The 19,498-nt window shown below is 35.5% G+C and overlaps 1 protein-coding gene across 7 annotated transcripts in view; it reads left to right on the top strand.

The window, feature by feature from the left end:
• The window catches only part of INPP4B (inositol polyphosphate-4-phosphatase type II B), an 822,310-nt gene that overhangs the window by 648,589 nt on the left and 154,223 nt on the right, over nt 1–19,498 (top strand). For all 7 annotated transcript variants that reach the window (XM_059378706.1, XM_059378698.1, XM_059378688.1 and 4 more), the window contains 2 exons: nt 7,436–7,566; nt 7,945–8,049. In XM_059378706.1, coding sequence (XP_059234689.1) covers nt 7,436–7,566; nt 7,945–8,049 — 236 coding nt within the window. The remainder of the gene's footprint in view (nt 1–7,435; nt 7,567–7,944; nt 8,050–19,498) is intronic.

Below are 19,498 nucleotides of genomic sequence, written 5' to 3'. Positions count from 1 at the left end.
TTGCCATTTGCGACAACATGGATGGAACTAGAGCGTATCATGCTTAGCGAAATAAGTCAAGCAGAGAAAGACAACTATCATATGATCTCCCTGATATGAGGAAGTGGTGATGCAACATGGAGGCTTAAGTGGGTAGAAGAATAAATGAAACAAGATGGGATTGGGAGGGAGACAAACCATAAGTGACTCTTAATCTCACAAAACAAACTGAGGGTTGCCGGGGGGAGGGGGTTTGGGAGAAGGGGGTGGGATTATGGACATTGGGGAGGGTATGTGATTTGGTGAGTGCTGTGAAGTGTGTAAACCTGATGATTCACAGACCTGTACCCCTGGGGATAAAAATATATGTTTATAAAAAATAAAAAAAAATTTAATTAAAAAAAAAAGATATGTCTCAAGTACGGCTTAGCAAACACCTGCCTCCTTTGAGATTTATTTTATCTGATTTACCTTTTATTTTTATAGGTAGCAAAGCAAAAGGAATGGATGGCAGTAAGTGCCAAAGAATTTTAATGTGTAAGAGGCCTAGTCTTATTAATATTTGAATATTCGATCTTTTCTTTCCAACATCTTTGTGTCTACCTCTTGGACTCTAAGAGAGTCCTAGCCTGTCTCCTAGAAGATTTGTTTTAAAGGTAGAGCTCTAGTGAGAGTAAAGTAATGAATTCAAAAAAGACCTTATGTGGTTAGGAGAGCAGTGGATTTTTCAGAAAGACATTTTTTGCTCTTATTGTTGTAAAGTTCCAACTGAAGGAGACAGCTTTTGAGAGCAGAAGCTGTTGTTACTGTAAATAAATGAGAATTTTTATAGAGGGAAGGAGTATTTTTAAAAAATATTTTTCTGTAGATTAAAAATGCATTTACACAGCTCATCTCTTTCACCATTCACAGCAAAGGCTTAGTGAAGATGTGTATTTAACTGTAACATCAATGCCAAGATTGCTCCCTAGAGAAATGTGGTGGAGAAATGCAGAGACTGGGCTCTCTCTATGGGTCTTATAATACTGGACACCAGTATGTACTTGAACATATTTTAGAGAATATCAGTTTTCATGCACGACATACCTAGTAGCTGTGCCATTCTACCTAAAAGGTTCAGAAGTAGAAGTATTGAATTATGACTTATCTTTTGTTCAAAGTTAACTTTAAAAGTACAAGAAAGCTTACAAATGTAGTCCTAGAAGTCAATAGCTCCACTAGCTCCAAACTCCACTCCGTCAGCTTATGTTCATTAAGTACCTTCAGAAACAAGGCACTACGTTTTTTGTGTGTTTTAGTTTAGCTTGTGTGTGTGTGTGCTTCTTTGTTTTTACACTGGGGAATTACATGGGGTGAGGAAAGAGTGCACATGGGGATTATAGTCTAAAAGACTTGGTATTCTAGTGACTCCAAGACTAAAAAGCTATTTAATTTAAATGCTTCCATCTGTGAAACAAGAGGTTTCAAATTATTCTCTGAACTTCCTTCCAACTGCAACATTCTGTGAGTTTGTAGTAGTTTTTTTTTTAACTATATCAAAAAAGTTCTATTAATTCTTGTGTCCTATAACTTGGCTAGTTTAACAGGATATTTTGGAATAATCACGGTGCAAGAACAGGTGTAAAGTGACACATATGGTCACTCCACCTCTAACATCTGTTGGCACAATGGCAAATAATAGGGGAAATCGGTAACATAAAACATATAGACATGTACACAAAAAGACCTTTATCATAGAGGCACAAAAATACTTGTGCTTTTTTTGAACTCTGTTTATGATACATATATCATTAAAACTTTTTGTCTGGTCCTTAACCAGCCACTAATCTATAACTGACAGTGGATGCTTAAAGGATTCCATGCCTGGGGGAAACCCATCAACTATTTGGTGGTAGGCCAATTAAGTTGGATCCCCTTGAACTTGGAGAGGACAGCAATTTGTCCTAAGAAGGTGAAACAAAGTCTGAATATGTGCTTGTCTTTCCTGCTCACAGTGCCACTGCCATCAGCCACATCTGACAATGCCTTGGTCTGATGATTCACCTTGGTCTGCTTGTACAATGCCTGGTCTGATGATACAGTGTCCCACATAACATTGTTCCTACCAAACGACACTTGCTATAAAAGGAGGTGTGACAGTGAGCTTGTCCCACCATCCAAAAGCCACAAACCTGATACAATAGTGGAATAATATTAATCATGAAAATTTCAGCTATGGCACCACTGTAGGGGGACAAAACCTCAGGATTGGAGTACTGACCTCCAGGATGAAGTTTTTATGCTAAACCAACAGCCAATAGAAGATGTTATGCCCACTATAGGTAGAACACACAGCTCTGGGAAATGGGGTGAGCCCTTTTTTCAATCAATCACAATGTCCCATTAGTGGATTTGTGTTTCCTTTCCCTACCACCTTAGACTTTGCCAGTTAGAATCCTGATTCTTGAGGCATGGGGTGGGGTAATTCTGTCCATAACCCATAAAGAGTCCTACTCATCTGGAAGCTATGTTTGGTTCACATGTGATCTGGTTATCATGCATTTTTCACTACGGTGGACTAGCAAAGATAGCAAGGGTTACTGTACCTATCACCATGATGTGATAGGTGTGATGTGATGTACCTATCATGGTGATAGGTACAGTATCTTCATAATCTGAGCAAAGAGATATATGTCTAGTACTTTGGTGTGCTCCATGCCCAGAGGTGACTGAGAAATTATAGCAACTAGGATTCCATAAGAGCAGGGAAACCAAGGACCTAATCAACTGCGATTAATGTCTGGGTCACTTCATAAGGCAGCAACCTAGACCAGCTGAAGTACTAGAGGAATCTGAGGAAAATCGAGAATGAGTGATAGAGGAGAGTGAGGAACATCAACTAAGGCCCCTAAGATCATTGAAATATCAGATATTGTAGCATGGTTCATGACCTCATTTGGGAGAATTGCATCTGGTCATCACTTTGAAGGATTATACTTGAACTCCCTTTTAGGGAAGATATGAGGAAGCTGTTTTATATGCTACATGGATATCAAGAAATGATGGAAGTCCAAGTTCTCAGGGGGTTGTCTGTCATGGGCACAGGTGATGTACTTTTTTATACTGGCTCAACCTTAAACTCTGCTCAGGTTTTGCCTACTTGCTCAATGGAGGGCTCCAGATACTGCCACCATTATCACCTATGTCCTAATACCACCAGCTGTCTCGGCCTCCCCCCAGGGTGAAGACCAGATATTAACATGCCCCCAGTGACATCTACCCTGGAAAGACCCAGAGTGGTTCTGGTACCTATGACCAGATGTAGGACACTTCTGTCTCTACTGGAACATTTCTTCTTCAGTAGCCACTCAGAAGAGACAACTAGAAGTGCCAAGGGTTTAATGTCCCATACGATGAATCTTTACCAATGAAATACTATAGAAGGAATTGGTATATAAATGTTTCTCCTTCCATCTAATAAACTTTTCTAAGGTGCTTTAGTTCCATATAAGTTATCCGGAGCTGTTAACATGACCAAGGAGCCAATCATGTTTTCTTGTGAAGTTCTGCCTGACTCGGTAACCTCCCACTTGATGTCTACTTTCTCTTTGTCCTATAACATCCCCTCTTACCTTCCCCTTGCTGACCTCGGACTGCTTGATCCCAGTCTACATTCTAGAGAATCTGACTTGAGATACAAAGCAAAGTCCTTCAATGTCAAAGCTTTATTCGCTGAGTAACAAATTAAAATATAGTATAAACAACTCTTGTCTTCCCAACTGAAAAGTTTCCCGATTTGGGGACACCAATGTACCCACTCAGTTTCTTTTTTTTTAAGATTTTATTTATTTATTTGTCAGAGAGAGATGAACACAAGCAGGGACAGAGGGAGAGAGAGAAGCAGGCTTCCCGCCAAGCGGGGAGCGCGCAATGCAGGGCTTGGTCCCAGGACCCTGGGATCATAACCTGAGCCAAAGGCAGATGCTCAACCAACTGGAGCCACTCAGACGCCCCCCTCCACACTCAATCTATTTTAATGCATTGATGTAATTAATGTCTTTCATTTTTCTTAAACTTACAACCACTTTCTTACTATGTCCCATTTTGTTTTCTAACTTTTTCATTACTCTGCTCTGGTCTATTATACCTTTATTCTATAGTCCCCCTGGATTTGAGTTTTCTTCAATGCAAAGAAACCTTATGTTGGTTGTTTTTCCCTTTTGGAATGTGTAGCTGTTCAGTGCCATCATTTAGAACAAATGAGCGGTGAATACCAGGTTTCATCTGTATATTTCAGTATATAATCTTTGACATATTGAAGGAGTATAATAAATTTTAAACAGCAGATTATGGACTCCTTTTGCTGGGCTTCTGTTAGGGAAGGAGATGTACCCCATCCCAGCTTCCTACAATGTGTTCAATGGCTTCACTATCACCCTTCCTTCTCTCCCTTGCCACCTCTCTTTTCACTATTCTTTCTGATAAGGATTCAGAGACAACATAAATTGTAGACCCACGGTACATCTCTTAGTATTAAATAGGAATACTTAACTAATATTTTCATCATAATAGTATATTGGAAGTAAAGCCTGAAACCTTATGTATTAAGTTGACATATCACACATGGCTATCTTGCTCACATCTGACCTAATTGCCCAGATTCTTCTAGACTTAGATATCTCAGGCTTTTGGAATAATTTGTTTTTGTTGGTTAGTGTTGTTTTGTCCTGAATTTGAATACTCTGCTATCTGAGTGCACACAGAGAACTGGATTCCCCAGTTCTCCAGGCTCCCCCACCTGTCTCAACTTGGGTCATGAACTTTCTTTACCCTCAATGGCTATTAATTAATCTTTTCCCATGAATATTGTGTAATGGACCCTAATCCGTCAAAAAGTTAAGAATGAGATTAATGTTCACAAATTTGTAAAGACCTCAGATAAAAGATGCAGCAGTACCATACTGCATCCCCTTTGAAACAAAACAAAGGCAGCTACAAACATTTGAAGGCAAGTCACATTTTTGCACACCATCCATTATTCTTGCATTTAACAGGATGTTAGATTCTACATCTTCTGAATTTATTAGCTTGGTATTTAGCATGTTTCACAGCCAAAATAGCAAAAAAGGTTCATTATTGCTAGTTAAATTAGCCTCATGAAAATGTTGTTGGTAAAAGGTTACAGAAATGAATAAGAGATCTAACCAGGCAGCATATTAGACCATTTATCACTATAATTTAAAAAAGCATTCTGATTATTTGAATTAGCTTGGCTAAAGGGTAGAGAATTAGATAAAAGGTAATAATTAAAACTTAAATGGCATGATTAGCTCTTCCTTTTGATAAAGAAAAGACAAACCATATGCATACTGCATTTACTTAAATTGTCTTCTTGAGAGAAACTGAGGCCAATAAATCATACCTGATTATACCATTTATGGGCCTTTAAAAAATTTTACAGCAGGATGCCTGGGTGGCTCAATTGGTTAAGCATCTGCTTTCGGTTCAGGCCATGATCTCTGTGATCAAGGCCTGTATCGGACTTCCTGCACTATGGGCTGCCTGTTTCTTCCACTCTTCTGCCCTCCACCTACCCTGTTTGTTCTCTCTCTCTGTTAAATAAATAAATAAATAAATAAAATCTTTAAAAAAATTTATAGCTGTGTTATGTATAAACTGGGTTACTTGAATATCTTGTTATTCTTTCAGACATAATCAGAGAGCCCGTCCCACATTATTTTTTTCCACGTAATTTTATTTTCAATGACTGAAGCCTAGCATTTAGCTGTTTTTTCTATTGAACTTTTAATGTTCCTTTTTTAACTGACTGTCCCGTGTGTGTGTGTGTGTGTGTGTGTGTGTGTGTGTGTGTGTTTGGCAAGTTTTTGTCATCATCTTTGTGAATTTTTTATCAGTGAGAATATTCATTAATTTGTATTTTTTCACCTCTTCAACATACAGAACTTTAATGTTTGTGTGACCTAAGCTATTCATATTTTCCCTTGTGTTAAAATTACTTTTTAAATTTTATTTTAATTCTAGTGTAGTTGACATAGAGTGCTATATTAACTTCAGGTGTACAATATAATAATTCAGCAATTCCATATGTTACTCAGTGCTCATCAGGATAATTGTACTCTTAATCCCCTTCACCTATTTCACCCATTTCGCCCTCCACGTACCTCCCCTTTGGTAACCATCTGTTTGTTCTCCTAAGTTAAGAGTATGTTTATTGGTTTGTCTCTCTCTTTTTTTTTTTTTCTTAAATTTATATGGTATTTATCTTTCTCTGACTGGTTTATTTCACTTATCATCATACTCTGTAGATCCATTCATGTTGTTGGAAATGGCAAGATTTCATTATTTTTATGATTGAATAATATGCCATTTCTATATATATGTATATATTTGCATATGTACCACTTCTTTAGCCATTCATCTATTGATGGACACTTGGGCTGCTTCTATAATTTGGCTATTGTAAATAACCCTGCAATAAACATAGGGGTGCAAATATCCTTCTGTATTAGTATTTCTGTATTTTTTGTATAAATACCCAGTAGTGCAATTATTAGATCATAGGGTAGTTCTATTTTTAACTTTTTTTTTTAAGATTTTATTTACTTTATTTGACAAAGAGAGAGATCACAAGTAGGCAGAGAGGCAGGCAGAGAGAGAGAGGGAAACAGGCTCCCTGCTGAGCAGAGAGCCCCATGTGGGGCTCTATCCCAGGACACTGAGATCATGACCTGAGCCGAAGGCAGTGGCTTAATCCACTGAGCCACCCAGGCATCCCTATTTTTAACTTTTTGAGGAGACTCCGCTGTTTTCCACAGTAGCTATACCACTTTGCATCTCCACCAACAGTGCAGGAGGGCTCCTTTTTCTCTGCAGGCTCACCAACACTTGTTTTTTGTCTTTTTAAGTCATTCTGACAGGTGTGAGGTGATTCTCATGTGGTTTGATTTGCATTTCCCTGATGATGATTGATGTCGAGCATCTTTTCACGTGTCTGTTAGCCATCTGTATGTCATCTTTGGAGAAATGTCTATACACCTCTTCTGCCCATTTTTTAGTTAGATTATTTGGTTTTTTGATATTGAGCTGTATAAATTCTTTATACATTTAAGATACCAGACCTTCACTGGATACATCATTTGCAAATGCCTTCTCCCATTCTGTAGGTTGCATTTCAGGTTTTTTGGTGGTTTCCTTTGCTGGGCAGAAGTTTTTTATTTTGATGTAGTCCCAGTGGTTTATTTTGCTTTTGTTTCTCTTGCCTCAGGAGACATACCCTGAAAGATATTGTTATGACTGATGTGGGAGAATTTTTTTTTTCCCCTAATGAGTGCATAGAACTTTCTGGAAACGGATGGTGAATCAATTTCTAATTAGTTTGGCAATGTTTATTAGGTGTTCCTTGTCTGTGGACTCAAGATGAAAATAAATATTTTCTCCTCGTTTATATTTTTAACAGAAACCAGGAGTTAAAAGAACTTGGCGAGCTTTCTCCACACTGGGACAATCTACGGAAAAATGTCCTTACTCACTGTGATCAAATGGTGAATATGTACCAAGATATTCTGACAGAACTTAGCAAGGAAACAGGTATGAAAGCAATAACTTTTTTATATATTCAAACTGAATTGCATTTCATGTATGTTAGGTGAAAACAATAATATACACTGTTGTTATGGATATAGAAGAGCCAAAAAATTTTAAAAGTCTTTTTATCTCTCATTCTAACATCTCAGCATGATAGACCAGGAAGAAATAGATTTCCCTATTTTACCTCATGGGATTATTATAAGAATAACTGAGAATTTTTTAAATTGAATTTCTATAAAGAAAAGCAGCTTATACAAGATATATTTTTCTTTCTGAAATCCTTATAATATTTTTCCATGTCAAACATTCTCTTCAATGTACCTGCCACACACATTTATTATTCATTTACTACTAACATTCAATTTTTTTTCTGCCTAGGGTCCTCTTTCAAATCAAGCAGCAGCAAAGGAGAGAAAACATTAGAATTTGTTCCAATAAATCTACATCTACAAAGAATGCATGTACACAGCCCTCACTTGAAAGGTAGTGTATATAATATTCTTTTTTAAGTGGTCAAATTATTTGAGTATGTACTTTTTTAAAAAACTTGACTACAGGCAGAATTAAAAATTTTAGAATTATGTAAAGATGAAGATGAAACAATTGAAGTTGATAATGACCCTGAATACTACAAAGGGACTATAGTATTTTTGTTGCTGTGTTTCTGAACATTACTTTAAAAATGTGGCACTTGGATTGAGTTACAGGTGAATATGCAAAACAAATGAAAACATCCTTAAGTAGTCTCAGTGATGGCTGAAACCATGCATGCCAGTGTTTGAATTTAAAAAAAAAGGAAAAAGCAGAAATAATACTTGTTCATTTTATGCTTAACTTGAAAAATCAAAGTCCAGAGATGGACTCATAGGCCATTTTTCTGACTTAGTGGTGATTGTCAACAGTCACCCCCTTCACTGTGAGAAGGATATTTATCAGAAAAAAAAAAAGTGGTAGAGTATTTTACTGTACTTAGACATGAGAAACATTTTGCAAAGAAAAGTGTATAGATTTTTTATAAACATACCTCAGTAAGGTTTTTTTTTTTTTAAAGATTTTATTTATTTATTTGAGAGAGATAGATAGAGAGAGAGATCACAAGTAAGCATAGCAGTAGGCAGAGAAAGAGGGGGAAGCAGGCCCCCTCCTGAGCAGAGAGCCCGATGCAGGGCTCAATCCCAGGACCTTGAGATCACGACCCGAGCTGAAGGCAGAGGCCCAACCCACTGATCCACCCAGGCACCCCACTTCAGTAAGTGATTATTGAATATTGAGTATTGAATAAGGTGAATATCATATTGTATCCCTTGCTACTCTACATAATTCCTTGCTATTTCTTTGAAAAAAAGATTTTAAAATATTCTTTCCCCTCCCTTTTCCTTTAACTTACTGCTACATCAATTTCTGTGCATAAACAGAGTGATTATCTGCCTCTATTCACACACAGCAAAAGTCCCATATTATGGCTATTGTCCTACATCCTTATTAAAAACTTCTTCTCCTCTCTTCCCTCTCAAAAGTCTCTCTATTTAATGATAAATGCTATGGTCATCCTACTAGTACCCATCTTCCAAGGGATCCAAAATTTACTTTAGGTCATCCAGTCCTTCGTGGTAAGTGTATGAATATGCAAACATACAAAGATACATCTAGAGACTCATGCTAACACCCTATTTTGTAGCTATTGTCACAAATATAGAGGTTCCATATTGTAAAACAATATAGAGGTTTTACAAAGTTAAAATCTGTGTCCTGCTTCAGAATCATCTGAAATTTCACAACCAGAAAAGTTAACCATTTTTCTGAGTTTGTGCATACATTTGTGTTTATACAACCAGCTAATATGCAGGTGTAAGTGTAGTTATGGAAATGTAAAATTTTAGTAGCTTCAGTAGCCTTTAACAACTATCTGAAATTTTAACTTGGATCCTTTTCACCAAAAATTATGTCAATGAAAGAACTAAAATAAAAATGAGATAGACTGGTCCAAAGCATTTAGGAAATCTTAATTGATTACTGAGTATCTGTCAGTAGTTTGAACGTAACATCTAATGGTTTTAAAAATCATCAAAACCAAAGTATCAGCTAATAATAAAGAAGCTATGAGAGTTAAAGGCTATCTGACAGGGGTCCCTGGGTAGCTCAGTTGGTTAAGCTTCTGCCTTCAGCTCAGGTCATAATCTGAGGGTTCTGGGACCAAGTCCCATGTTGGGCTCCCTGCTCCGTGTGGAACCTGCTTCTCCCTCTCCCTCTGCTGCTTCCCCTGCTTATGCATACACTCTGTGCCAGATAAATGAATAAAATCTTAAAAAAAAGAATTCTTCACTTCTGGTTTCAAATTTCCCCCTTAAAGGCACCACCATTTTGAATTAGGGTCTGTCCTAAAGCCTTGATTTGAACTTGATTCCATCTGTAAAGACCATATTTCCAAATAAGGTCATATTCAAGGTATTTTTGGGGGGAGCATAAATCAACCCATAGTAACAAGATATATAAAGGAATTTATTCTTTGTGATGACAAATATCAAGTAGTATAAAGAAAAACAAAATTTTCATGTTACAGGACGAGGGTACAACTCTTAAACTAGAGGGTTTTTGACACTGTAGTTTTCAGAAAGACTTCTTTTTGAAGACCTAAAGGAGAAAATGTGGGAAAAGATTAAAAATCTTAATGACCAAGAATTAATGCAAAGGTCCTGAATTCTACTGCATACTGGTTTTTTCCCCCAGGGTTACTCATTTAAGTTTTATATATATATATAAATATATAAATATGTGTATGTGTGTGTGTACATATATATATGTGTATATTGTATGTATTTAATTTTATATACATCATATATATGTGGTATACATATATATGTAATATTGAATATTAAGCTTACATGTTTTAAAATATTTATGATTTTATAATAAGTTCAAAATTTATTATTTGAGATTGGAATTCAGATAAAATAAGTGCTTATAGACTGGATCACCAGCTATATGTTTTAATATAAATTGAAAACTTGACTGAATTTTGGAGTTCTGCCACTTACTTCTTAGACATTGACCAAGTTAATAACTTTTCTGAGCATTGGTTTTCTTATTTACAAAATAAAATGATTGAAAACTGTAGATGGCAGTCAATCAAATTTCTACTTACTTATATAACATGTATTCAGCACATTAAATGAATTGCAGTTAAATTTATTTAAGATCCATGTTTACTGATTTGAATGTTTAGCTGAAATTACAGACAACATTTTGCAAGGTAATGATGCAAGTAAGATTGGCCAAGCCTTGGTATTTCACTGGTGAGTTATTTGGATGTAGTCTAGATTTATTTTCATTCTTACCATTAGTAAATTACATCAATCCGCATTTGATTAATATGCCTGCTATATTTGGAGAGGCGGCTTTGCAAACAATATGAGGCAGATTCACCAAAGACAAGGCTAATGTCTAGCTCTAGAAACAAGTAACTGAGCAGAACTAATGTTGTCATGTCTCATACTGACAAATGAAACAACCTCCATTCAATGTCAGATGCCCCCCAGACCCAATAATTTTTCACCCTTGTTCATTACTTAAATTAAATGCAACAAATACAATCCCAATAGAGATCTTAGACAGCAGTCACAATAGCAAAGAAAAAACCCTGAATTTAAGAACAAAATTTTCCACCTCAAATTTTATTTTCCTAGAGGGTCAGTGATAAATATTATAAAATATGGATTCTTATAATATTATTCTCTAAGTTATTTTATTTTATGTTATAGATATATAATAGCATATTGTAATATATAACAAGAGAGACAGAGAAAGAAAGAGGAAAGAAAAGAAAGAAAAAAAAGTGTATCATAAAGCTATAATTGGAAACAGGTGGGACGTAAGCCAGAATTTATTGTGTAAGTATGGATGGGTCAGCTGACCTCTCTGCCCCTTAGTTTTCTAATCTCCGTATTGAGGGAAGGAACAAATGAGGAGCTGTTTAGAACTCCCTGATTTCTGTACCTTTAGTTTGGGTATACCACCTCATCAATGAAGTATAATTACTTTTAGATGTTTCATGATGTTGGTAAATTGTTTGGACTATTTTGAAATAGATTTCCCTTAAAATTCCTTATTGTTTTGTGATTCATGACAGAGTCATTTTGTGGATCATTTTGAAGTCCGGGATTATGGCTAAATTGTTCCCTGAAATGAGATCAGCATGTCTACATTTTTTCTTTCATTACCACTATTTTTATAGTTGCAGGAATTTTAAAAAGATCTTCTGGGGAAAAAAAAATAGACTTATTATCTCATATCTATTATTAAGTGGCTTTTTAAAGGCTATGAGGCAGCCCTATTATTAAATTTCAAACCAAACTAGTATCTGTAGCTTGATGAGATTCAACAACTTGAATTCCACTTCCACATTATGCTATGTATGATGCCATTTTCACAAAGCCTAGGACAATTTTTGAGATACAAACTATCAAAAGAAGAATACTTAAACTATCAAATATGTATATTTGATATATAAACTATAAAAAACTGTCAAAAAAAGATTATGTTATTTTAAGAAAGAAAAAAGGACCACTGATTTTTTTTTTTGCTCAAATTTTCTGTAAAATATATGTCCATCTAGATTTTTGTAGTTGTTTCTTAGTACCAAAAATATGAAAGCTTTTATTCTATACAGTTAAGGGCTGAATATCATAAAGATACATAATTTAAACAGCAGGATAAAATAAGGAAAATTTTAAAATGAGACAAATATTACTGATCAGATTGTTCCCTTAGAGTTTTATTTTTTATTGATTATTAGTTTTATATGTTTTTCTATATGCTCACTCTTAGAGGAATACAATAAATTTCAGTTAGTTCTAACTAAATTTTAAAAAGTACAAGTGCTCTAGCCAAGACTGAACACGGTACTTTAAGTGTATACCATTCTTTATTAACTAAACTAAGAGACCAGGAAATGAATCCTATGTTCTACCTAGGTCTGTCTACTATTTTCATAGTAATTGCAAGTGGCATTAAGGATGAAGGGGCCAAAGAGATAAACCCAGCATTTCCAATACTGTGATATTTGTAAATAATAATTATCAAATACCATTTGCAAAATACTAAGACTCCTAAGGGTCATGATTTTGTGTTTTCCAGTAAGTGTGGTATTTAAAAATTTTAGTAAGTAGTGTAAAGTATGCCAGAACGGATTTCAAACCTAAGGATTATATAGCTGTATACAGTTTATATTCCCATTTTAGATCATGTGATAAACCAAAGAAACCTATAGCTGAACAGGACAGCTTAACTTCATGTAAACTCTGGGAATAACATTCAGTAGCTACTTTCTAATTGTTTCCTTCAGAGCCACTCTTTAGTTATTAATGACTGTGGGACCATTCCAATGTGAAGATAAGGGTTTCCCATACCATCAGTTTCCCAGTTCTCCATGGATGCCAACTGGGGGTCTTCAGTTTCAACTCAGTTCTGACATTATCTACCTGGAGATAGCATCAGATTCCATGGGCTAAGGGCTCTGTCCACAAGACTGCCCTCCACTTCAGATGTCAGTTGAAAAGTTCAGGTTCTTACCTGTACTTTTGACCATCTGGCTATAAATCAAATGTGCCCCCCTCCTTGGGTTCAACCAATTCAGTAGAACTATTCACAGAAGTCAGAAAAACCTTTCATTTACTAGAACACTGGTTTATTATAGAAGGATGTAACTCAGGAACTGCCAGGTGGAAGAGATGCACAGGGCCAGACAGGGAAAGTAGATAGAACTTCCGTGCTCTCTGAACGCCTCTCTCCCAGCACCTCCACCACAGAAGCTCCCCAAACCTAGTCCTTTTGTTTTGTTTTGTTTTGTTGAGATTTTATTACACAGGCAGGATTAATTAAATAATTGGCCCTTGGGAATTGAACTCAATCTCCAGCTCTTTTCCCCTCCCAGGTGCCTGGGTAGAGAGGAAAGATAGAAAACTCGGACCCTTTAATTACTTGGCTGAGTGCCCTGACAACCAGGCTCTGTCCTTAGGGGAGGTCCAAAAGTCACTTCTTTAATATAAGAAAAGACATCTTTAAAGCTCTCAACCCTTAGGAAATTCCAAGGGTTTTAGGACCACGTTGCCAGAAAAGGGAACAAGGATATTTACCAAATATATTTATTTCTTACCCTTGTTAAGCAACAAAAATTCAACTGAGTAATTTATAAGTTTGAATTGTCTTTATTGAATGATTCATGAATCAGGCAGCATCCTATCTGACAAATAAAAGAGAGCCCTATAGAGTTGCAAAAAAGGAAAGCTTTTTGAATGTAGCAAGTGGGGAAAAAAGGAAATTATCGGCAAAGGAATCCATTATTTGAGGCAAAGTCATCCTTCTAATGGAATGGAAGGGATCTTTTAGTAAAATTTCCTAGCTGAGTGCTGTGAAGTGTGTAAACCTGGTGATTCACAGACCTGTACCCCTGGGGATAAAAATATATGTTTATAAAAAATAAAAAATTATATTAAAAAAAAAATTTCCTAGCTGACCAAGAAATTCTATGTTGACTGGTTAAAGGTTACATTCCTGGGAGGCTGAAACTGCAGTTAGGTTAGATATAAAGCCTTGGTTTGCTGATGTGGGTCCTTTGACAAAAGTGACTATTTTGAGCCTCTGGCTTTCTTTTTTTACATTATAAATCACAATATCACAGTTATCAGTGTTTAAAAATTAACACTTCAAAGCGGCTTTTTGGAGATCTCAAATGTATGAAGGAAAAGATTATATATGCCTAAATTTTTTGAGCCTCTACAAAATACATACTTAATGATCCCACCTTTTTGAGGAGTGATTCTAATCAAGGTAGATAGAATCAAAAGGCAACAAAGAAAAGTGAGAGAGGCAAGAGAGACCTTATTTGCTCTTTCAAAATCCAGACATAAACCCTACTTATTGTCTCTACAGAGAAAGCCTCTTGGTATTAATGGAATATCAAGGTTGGCTTGTGAGGTGGAGAAATGGGAAAAAAAAAGGTTTCTGGAATATAGATAAAGTATTCAGTTCTGCTAGCTGTGCTGAAACAACAGTACTACTTTTTACTTGCCTATTTGAAATGTATTCTATGAAGTTCAAAAGTAAGAAATACTTGGGAAACTCTTCTATGTTTTAGTTCCTGGTCACTTTGCCCTTGAAAACATATAACTGTATGAGGAAATTGGCTCTCTCTCCATTCTTATTTTTTTCAAATCCTAATTGTTGTGCTACTAATGATTTGTAAGTTTTCCTTAGAATTTCATATTCCCAATCTGCTTTATTGTTAACTTCCTGTTAATATATTGTTTAAAATGATAACAAATGTTAAATAAAATTACAAAAATTATAATTTAATGAAAATAATGGGAAATAAAGGATCTGATATAAGAAAACATATAAGGCTAAATTTAAAAAAAGAATACAAACACTGTACTTTTGTTAGTATATTTACTTCTTACAGAGGTATGAATTAACAATTCTAAAACTATTTTATTTGTATAGTATGGTTAACCAAATCTGTAAATATAAAATAGGGAGAGTCCAGTTTCTCAATATCAGAGAAAGAAATTAGAAATAAAGAAGGAAGGCAGGCTAGAAGGAATCCTGTAATGCTGAACTGAAGTCGGAGGTAAACAATATGGACTTATGGGCTTGTTGTTAATATAGATGTACAGATGCAGGTGTGTGTGTGTGTGTGTACAAGTTAGTATGCATATACATGCATATACTTCCTACCTCTGGCACTGAAAGAATTGAAAGCAGTAAGAATGAGTATACCTACCCCCAGTATTTGATTTCTTTTTTTAAAAGAAAAGATATTTATTTGTTTGAGAGAGAGAGAGAGAGGAAAAGGCAGAAGGACAAGCAGACTCCCCACTGAGTGCTGAGCCCAATGCTGAGCTAGATCTCAGGATTCTGAGATCTTGACACTTAGCTGACCAGAGTGCCCCCAGTATTTGATTTCTAAACACCATCCTCAAGTAAAAAGAGCTGGGGCTCTTTGGAAAACTGGTTGATTCTAGGGCTGAGGCAGGGAAAATATAAGTGAGTCTAGAGCATCTGGTGGCTCTAGAAAGTAAGGAAGTGCTAAGAAACAAACTACAATGATGGCAACAAATGGAGAAGGTGAAATAGATAAATAGTTACAAGCCAATGGAAGGAGTTCCCAACGGACAAAGCTAGAACAACTTAAACATAAAGATAGTGTTAGATCATAAACCAATACCTATGAGCCCATACTGATGTTCATAAATAACTGAGGGGCACCAGGGGGGCTCAGTCGGTTAAGCCACCAGCTCTTGATTTCAGCTCAGATCATGGTCTTGGGGATTGAGCCCTGTGTGGGGCTCCACATGCAGAAGAGAGTCTGCTTAAGCACTCTCTTTCCCTCTATCCCTTCCCCTTCTCTCTCTCTTTCTCTAAAATGAATATATAAATATTTAAAAATAAATAGATAGGTAGATAGATAGCTGAATATATAAACTAAAGGAGAAAGATAAACTATTCTTCCCAAAAGAATTCCAATTAATAAACGTGGAAGGAATGAGGGAAATGGGAAATCACCATTCAACCATAGCAGTAATAATTGCCACAGGCAAGATATATCAATAGATGCTAAAATTAGTGGGCACAAGTCTAAAAGGAAACTGGATATTGTACAGTCTTAAAATATGTTTCTCTAAATATTTAGTAACTTTGCAGTGAAGAATCAACTATAGATAGTGGCAGTCAGCACTTTGACCCATGCATCGAGTTTAATTAACATGAAGTAATAGATATCAACTTAACATACTCCCTGTTATAACGCACTGAGAAGGGCATATCACTTCCATAGTATCCTACTCAACAGTGCAGAACTTCAGTCTAATTATGAGAAAACATAAGACAAACCCAAATTAAGGAACCAGTACTCTTCAAAAGTGTCAAGGTCAAAAATGAAATGCTGAGGAACTGTCATGGATTGGAGAAGACTACATGATAGCAACATGAAATGTGGAGTTCTGGACTGGATCCTGAAAGAACAAAGGGTAAAGAACAAAGGGAAAAACTAATTTTAACATATTATCTACTTTATTTAATGTTATAGCACAAGATTAATTTCTTAGTCCTGATAATCTCTGACTGTATAAGATATTAACATAGGAACATAGTGAAGGGTATGCAGAACTGCGTTCTAATTTTGCAACAACTCTGGAAATCCAAAATTATCTCAAAAATAAAAATTTTCAAAAGTATTTAAACAATAAATATGTTTTTGTATTTTAATAAAACTTATGTATATTTTAAAATATGTTATTTTGCTATACATATGTATAGCAAATGATTACTATAGCTAAGTTAATTTACATATTCATCTCACAGAGTTACTAGGCTTGCTTTTTTTCATGTGGTGAGACATTTTTAAAGGAATTCTGTATTTCTTCCTATCTTAGACAGCATATTAAAACTTCAAATTTAAAAAACAAAGATAAAAAATAAAATTGAATTCAAATTTTATAGAAACATTGACAGCAATTTAGCCTAGATACCTCATACAAGTAGAATCATGCATTATTTGTCTTTCTGTGGCTTATTTCACTTAATAACCTCAAGGATTGTCCATATTGTCACATATTACAGAAGTTCCTTTCTTTTTAAAGTTAAATAGTATCCCATTATACATATACAGCTCATTTTCTTTATCCATTCACCCACTGATGGGCATTCTTGCCTATTATGGATAGTGCTTACATGAACGTAGAGGCACTCATATCTCTCTGAGATCCTAATTTCAGTTCCTTTGTATAAATACCCAGAACTGGTATTGCTGAAGCATGATAGTTCTACACTGTGCAGGTATTCCAATTTGTCCACATCATGGCTAACACACACTGTCTTTTGTTTTTTTGATTGAAGCCGTTTTTACAGGTGTGAGATGGTATCTCATTGTAGTTTTGATTTGCATTTTCCTGATGATGAATAATAACCTTCAACATTTTGACATATACCTGTTGGCCATTTGTATGTCTTCTTTTGCAAAATGTCTGTCTATTCAAGCCTTTAGCTCATTTTTTAGTCAGGTTATTAATTGTTTTACTATGGAGTTATAGGAGTTCGTTATATATTTTGGAGATTAACTTCTCATCAGATATATCATTTGCCAATATTTTCTCCTCTTCTGTATGTTGACTTTTTTGTCTATAGTTTCCTTAATTATGCAGAAGCTTTTCAGTTTGATGTAGTTCTGCTTGTTTTTGTTGCTTATGCTTTTAGTGTCGCATCTATGAAATCACTGTAAAGACCAGTCATCATAAAATTTTCCTCTGTTATCTTCTAGGAGTTTTATACTTTTAGGTCTTATGTCTAAGCCTTTAATCCATTTTTTTAGCTGATTTTTGTGCATGCCATAGGACAAGGGTCTGATTTCATTCTTTCGCATGTGAATTATCATAAATTCTCTTTGTACTTTTATAGAATATGGTCCATGGATGGATATGTATTCATCCTCATCCCATTGAGATATATATATTTCAGATTCCAATATGTTTTTTTTCTGGATAGTATATATAATTTTTTTTATTTCTTCAATTAAAAAAAATAATACCTTACATGATCTATAAGGACATATAAGAGAAACTGAAATGAGCCTCAAAATATTTATTTATTGACATTTTTGAACACCTACAACATGGATGAGCTCACAAACAGGAAATAGAATGGAAACAAGGGGCACCTGGGTGGCTCAGTGGGTTAAAGCCTCTGCCTTCAGCTCAGGTCATGATCCCAGGGTTCTGGGATCAAGCCCTGCATTTGGCTCTCTGCACAGCCGGGAGCCTGCTTCCCTTCCTCTCTCTGCCTGCCTCTCTGCCTACTTGTGATCTCTCTCTCTCTCTCTTTTATTTTTAAATAAATAAAAAAATCTAAGAAAGAAAGAAAGAAAGAAAGAAAGAAAGAAAGAAAGAGAAAGACAGACCAGGAGAAATAGCATGGTTTATTTAAAAAAAAAAAAAAAAAGAATGGAAACAAGTAAAAGTCAGAACTTTGGATATGAAAGAACTTGTTTATAACTTTGGAAGTTCTTCATTATAGTTGGATTCAAGAAACACACAGGCCTTCTTTTAGATTTAAAATTAATCAGCTCTTTATTATGAAGAGTAGACAATATTTGAGTAACTTGCTTCTCTTCCTTTACCTGCTGCTTCCAAGTTTCATGGTTCCTTCAGAGGTGACTAAAATCCCCCTGAGCAGAGTGGATGATGAACAAAGAGAAAATTTCTGCTCCTAGAAAGTAGCTTTGGAAAATGCTGAAACTATATGTGAGTTGAAGAGTCAGATTCACTAGGAAGCTAGTGCAACTTAAGTTTGGAGTTCTTCCTGTATATGAGCCTCTTCTTCTAAGATTCTGCAAAGGGCCTTAGCAACTTGTTTGTGGTCAGGTGTTTTGCTAGGTTCCAGTCACTAATTTAAACCCCTGGCTCTCCATCCCTGGATTAGATATCAGAAGACTGTGGGTATAAGGTCTTTGGCACTTCAGACAAAGCAGGTCATTTCTCAAGGTTCTCAGAGTTCTCATCAGATAAATGAAGGTAGACTAGAATTTTGTTTTGGGAACTTTTGGGTGCTTTCATGACCATTTGAGAAATCTGTGACCCTTTTCCATGAAGTAGAACAGATATACAATTTTCACATACTTATGGACTTTCCCGAAACTATTTTCATAACCCTAGATTAATCTCTTGGATAATAAAGTCTTTAAGTTTCATGCAAGTCTAATATTCTGCTATATTAAGAAAAGCTAACTTCTAGTTTATTAGCGACTTTTTAAAAGGGCAAGAGATTACCACTCTAGCCATCTATTGATGGCTGTTCAATAAGTGCCTTATTGATAGGTTGATTTGGGTTCCATTCTGGGTTTTTTTTTTTTTTATTTGTTTGCTTTCTGTATTGTTTTCTTTTG

The sequence above is a fragment of the Mustela nigripes genome, chromosome 1, assembly GCF_022355385.1.
Source record: "Mustela nigripes isolate SB6536 chromosome 1, MUSNIG.SB6536, whole genome shotgun sequence".
NCBI classification, from domain to species: Eukaryota; Metazoa; Chordata; class Mammalia; order Carnivora; family Mustelidae; genus Mustela; species Mustela nigripes.
This window is presented reverse-complemented; position numbering and strand designations above follow the sequence as displayed.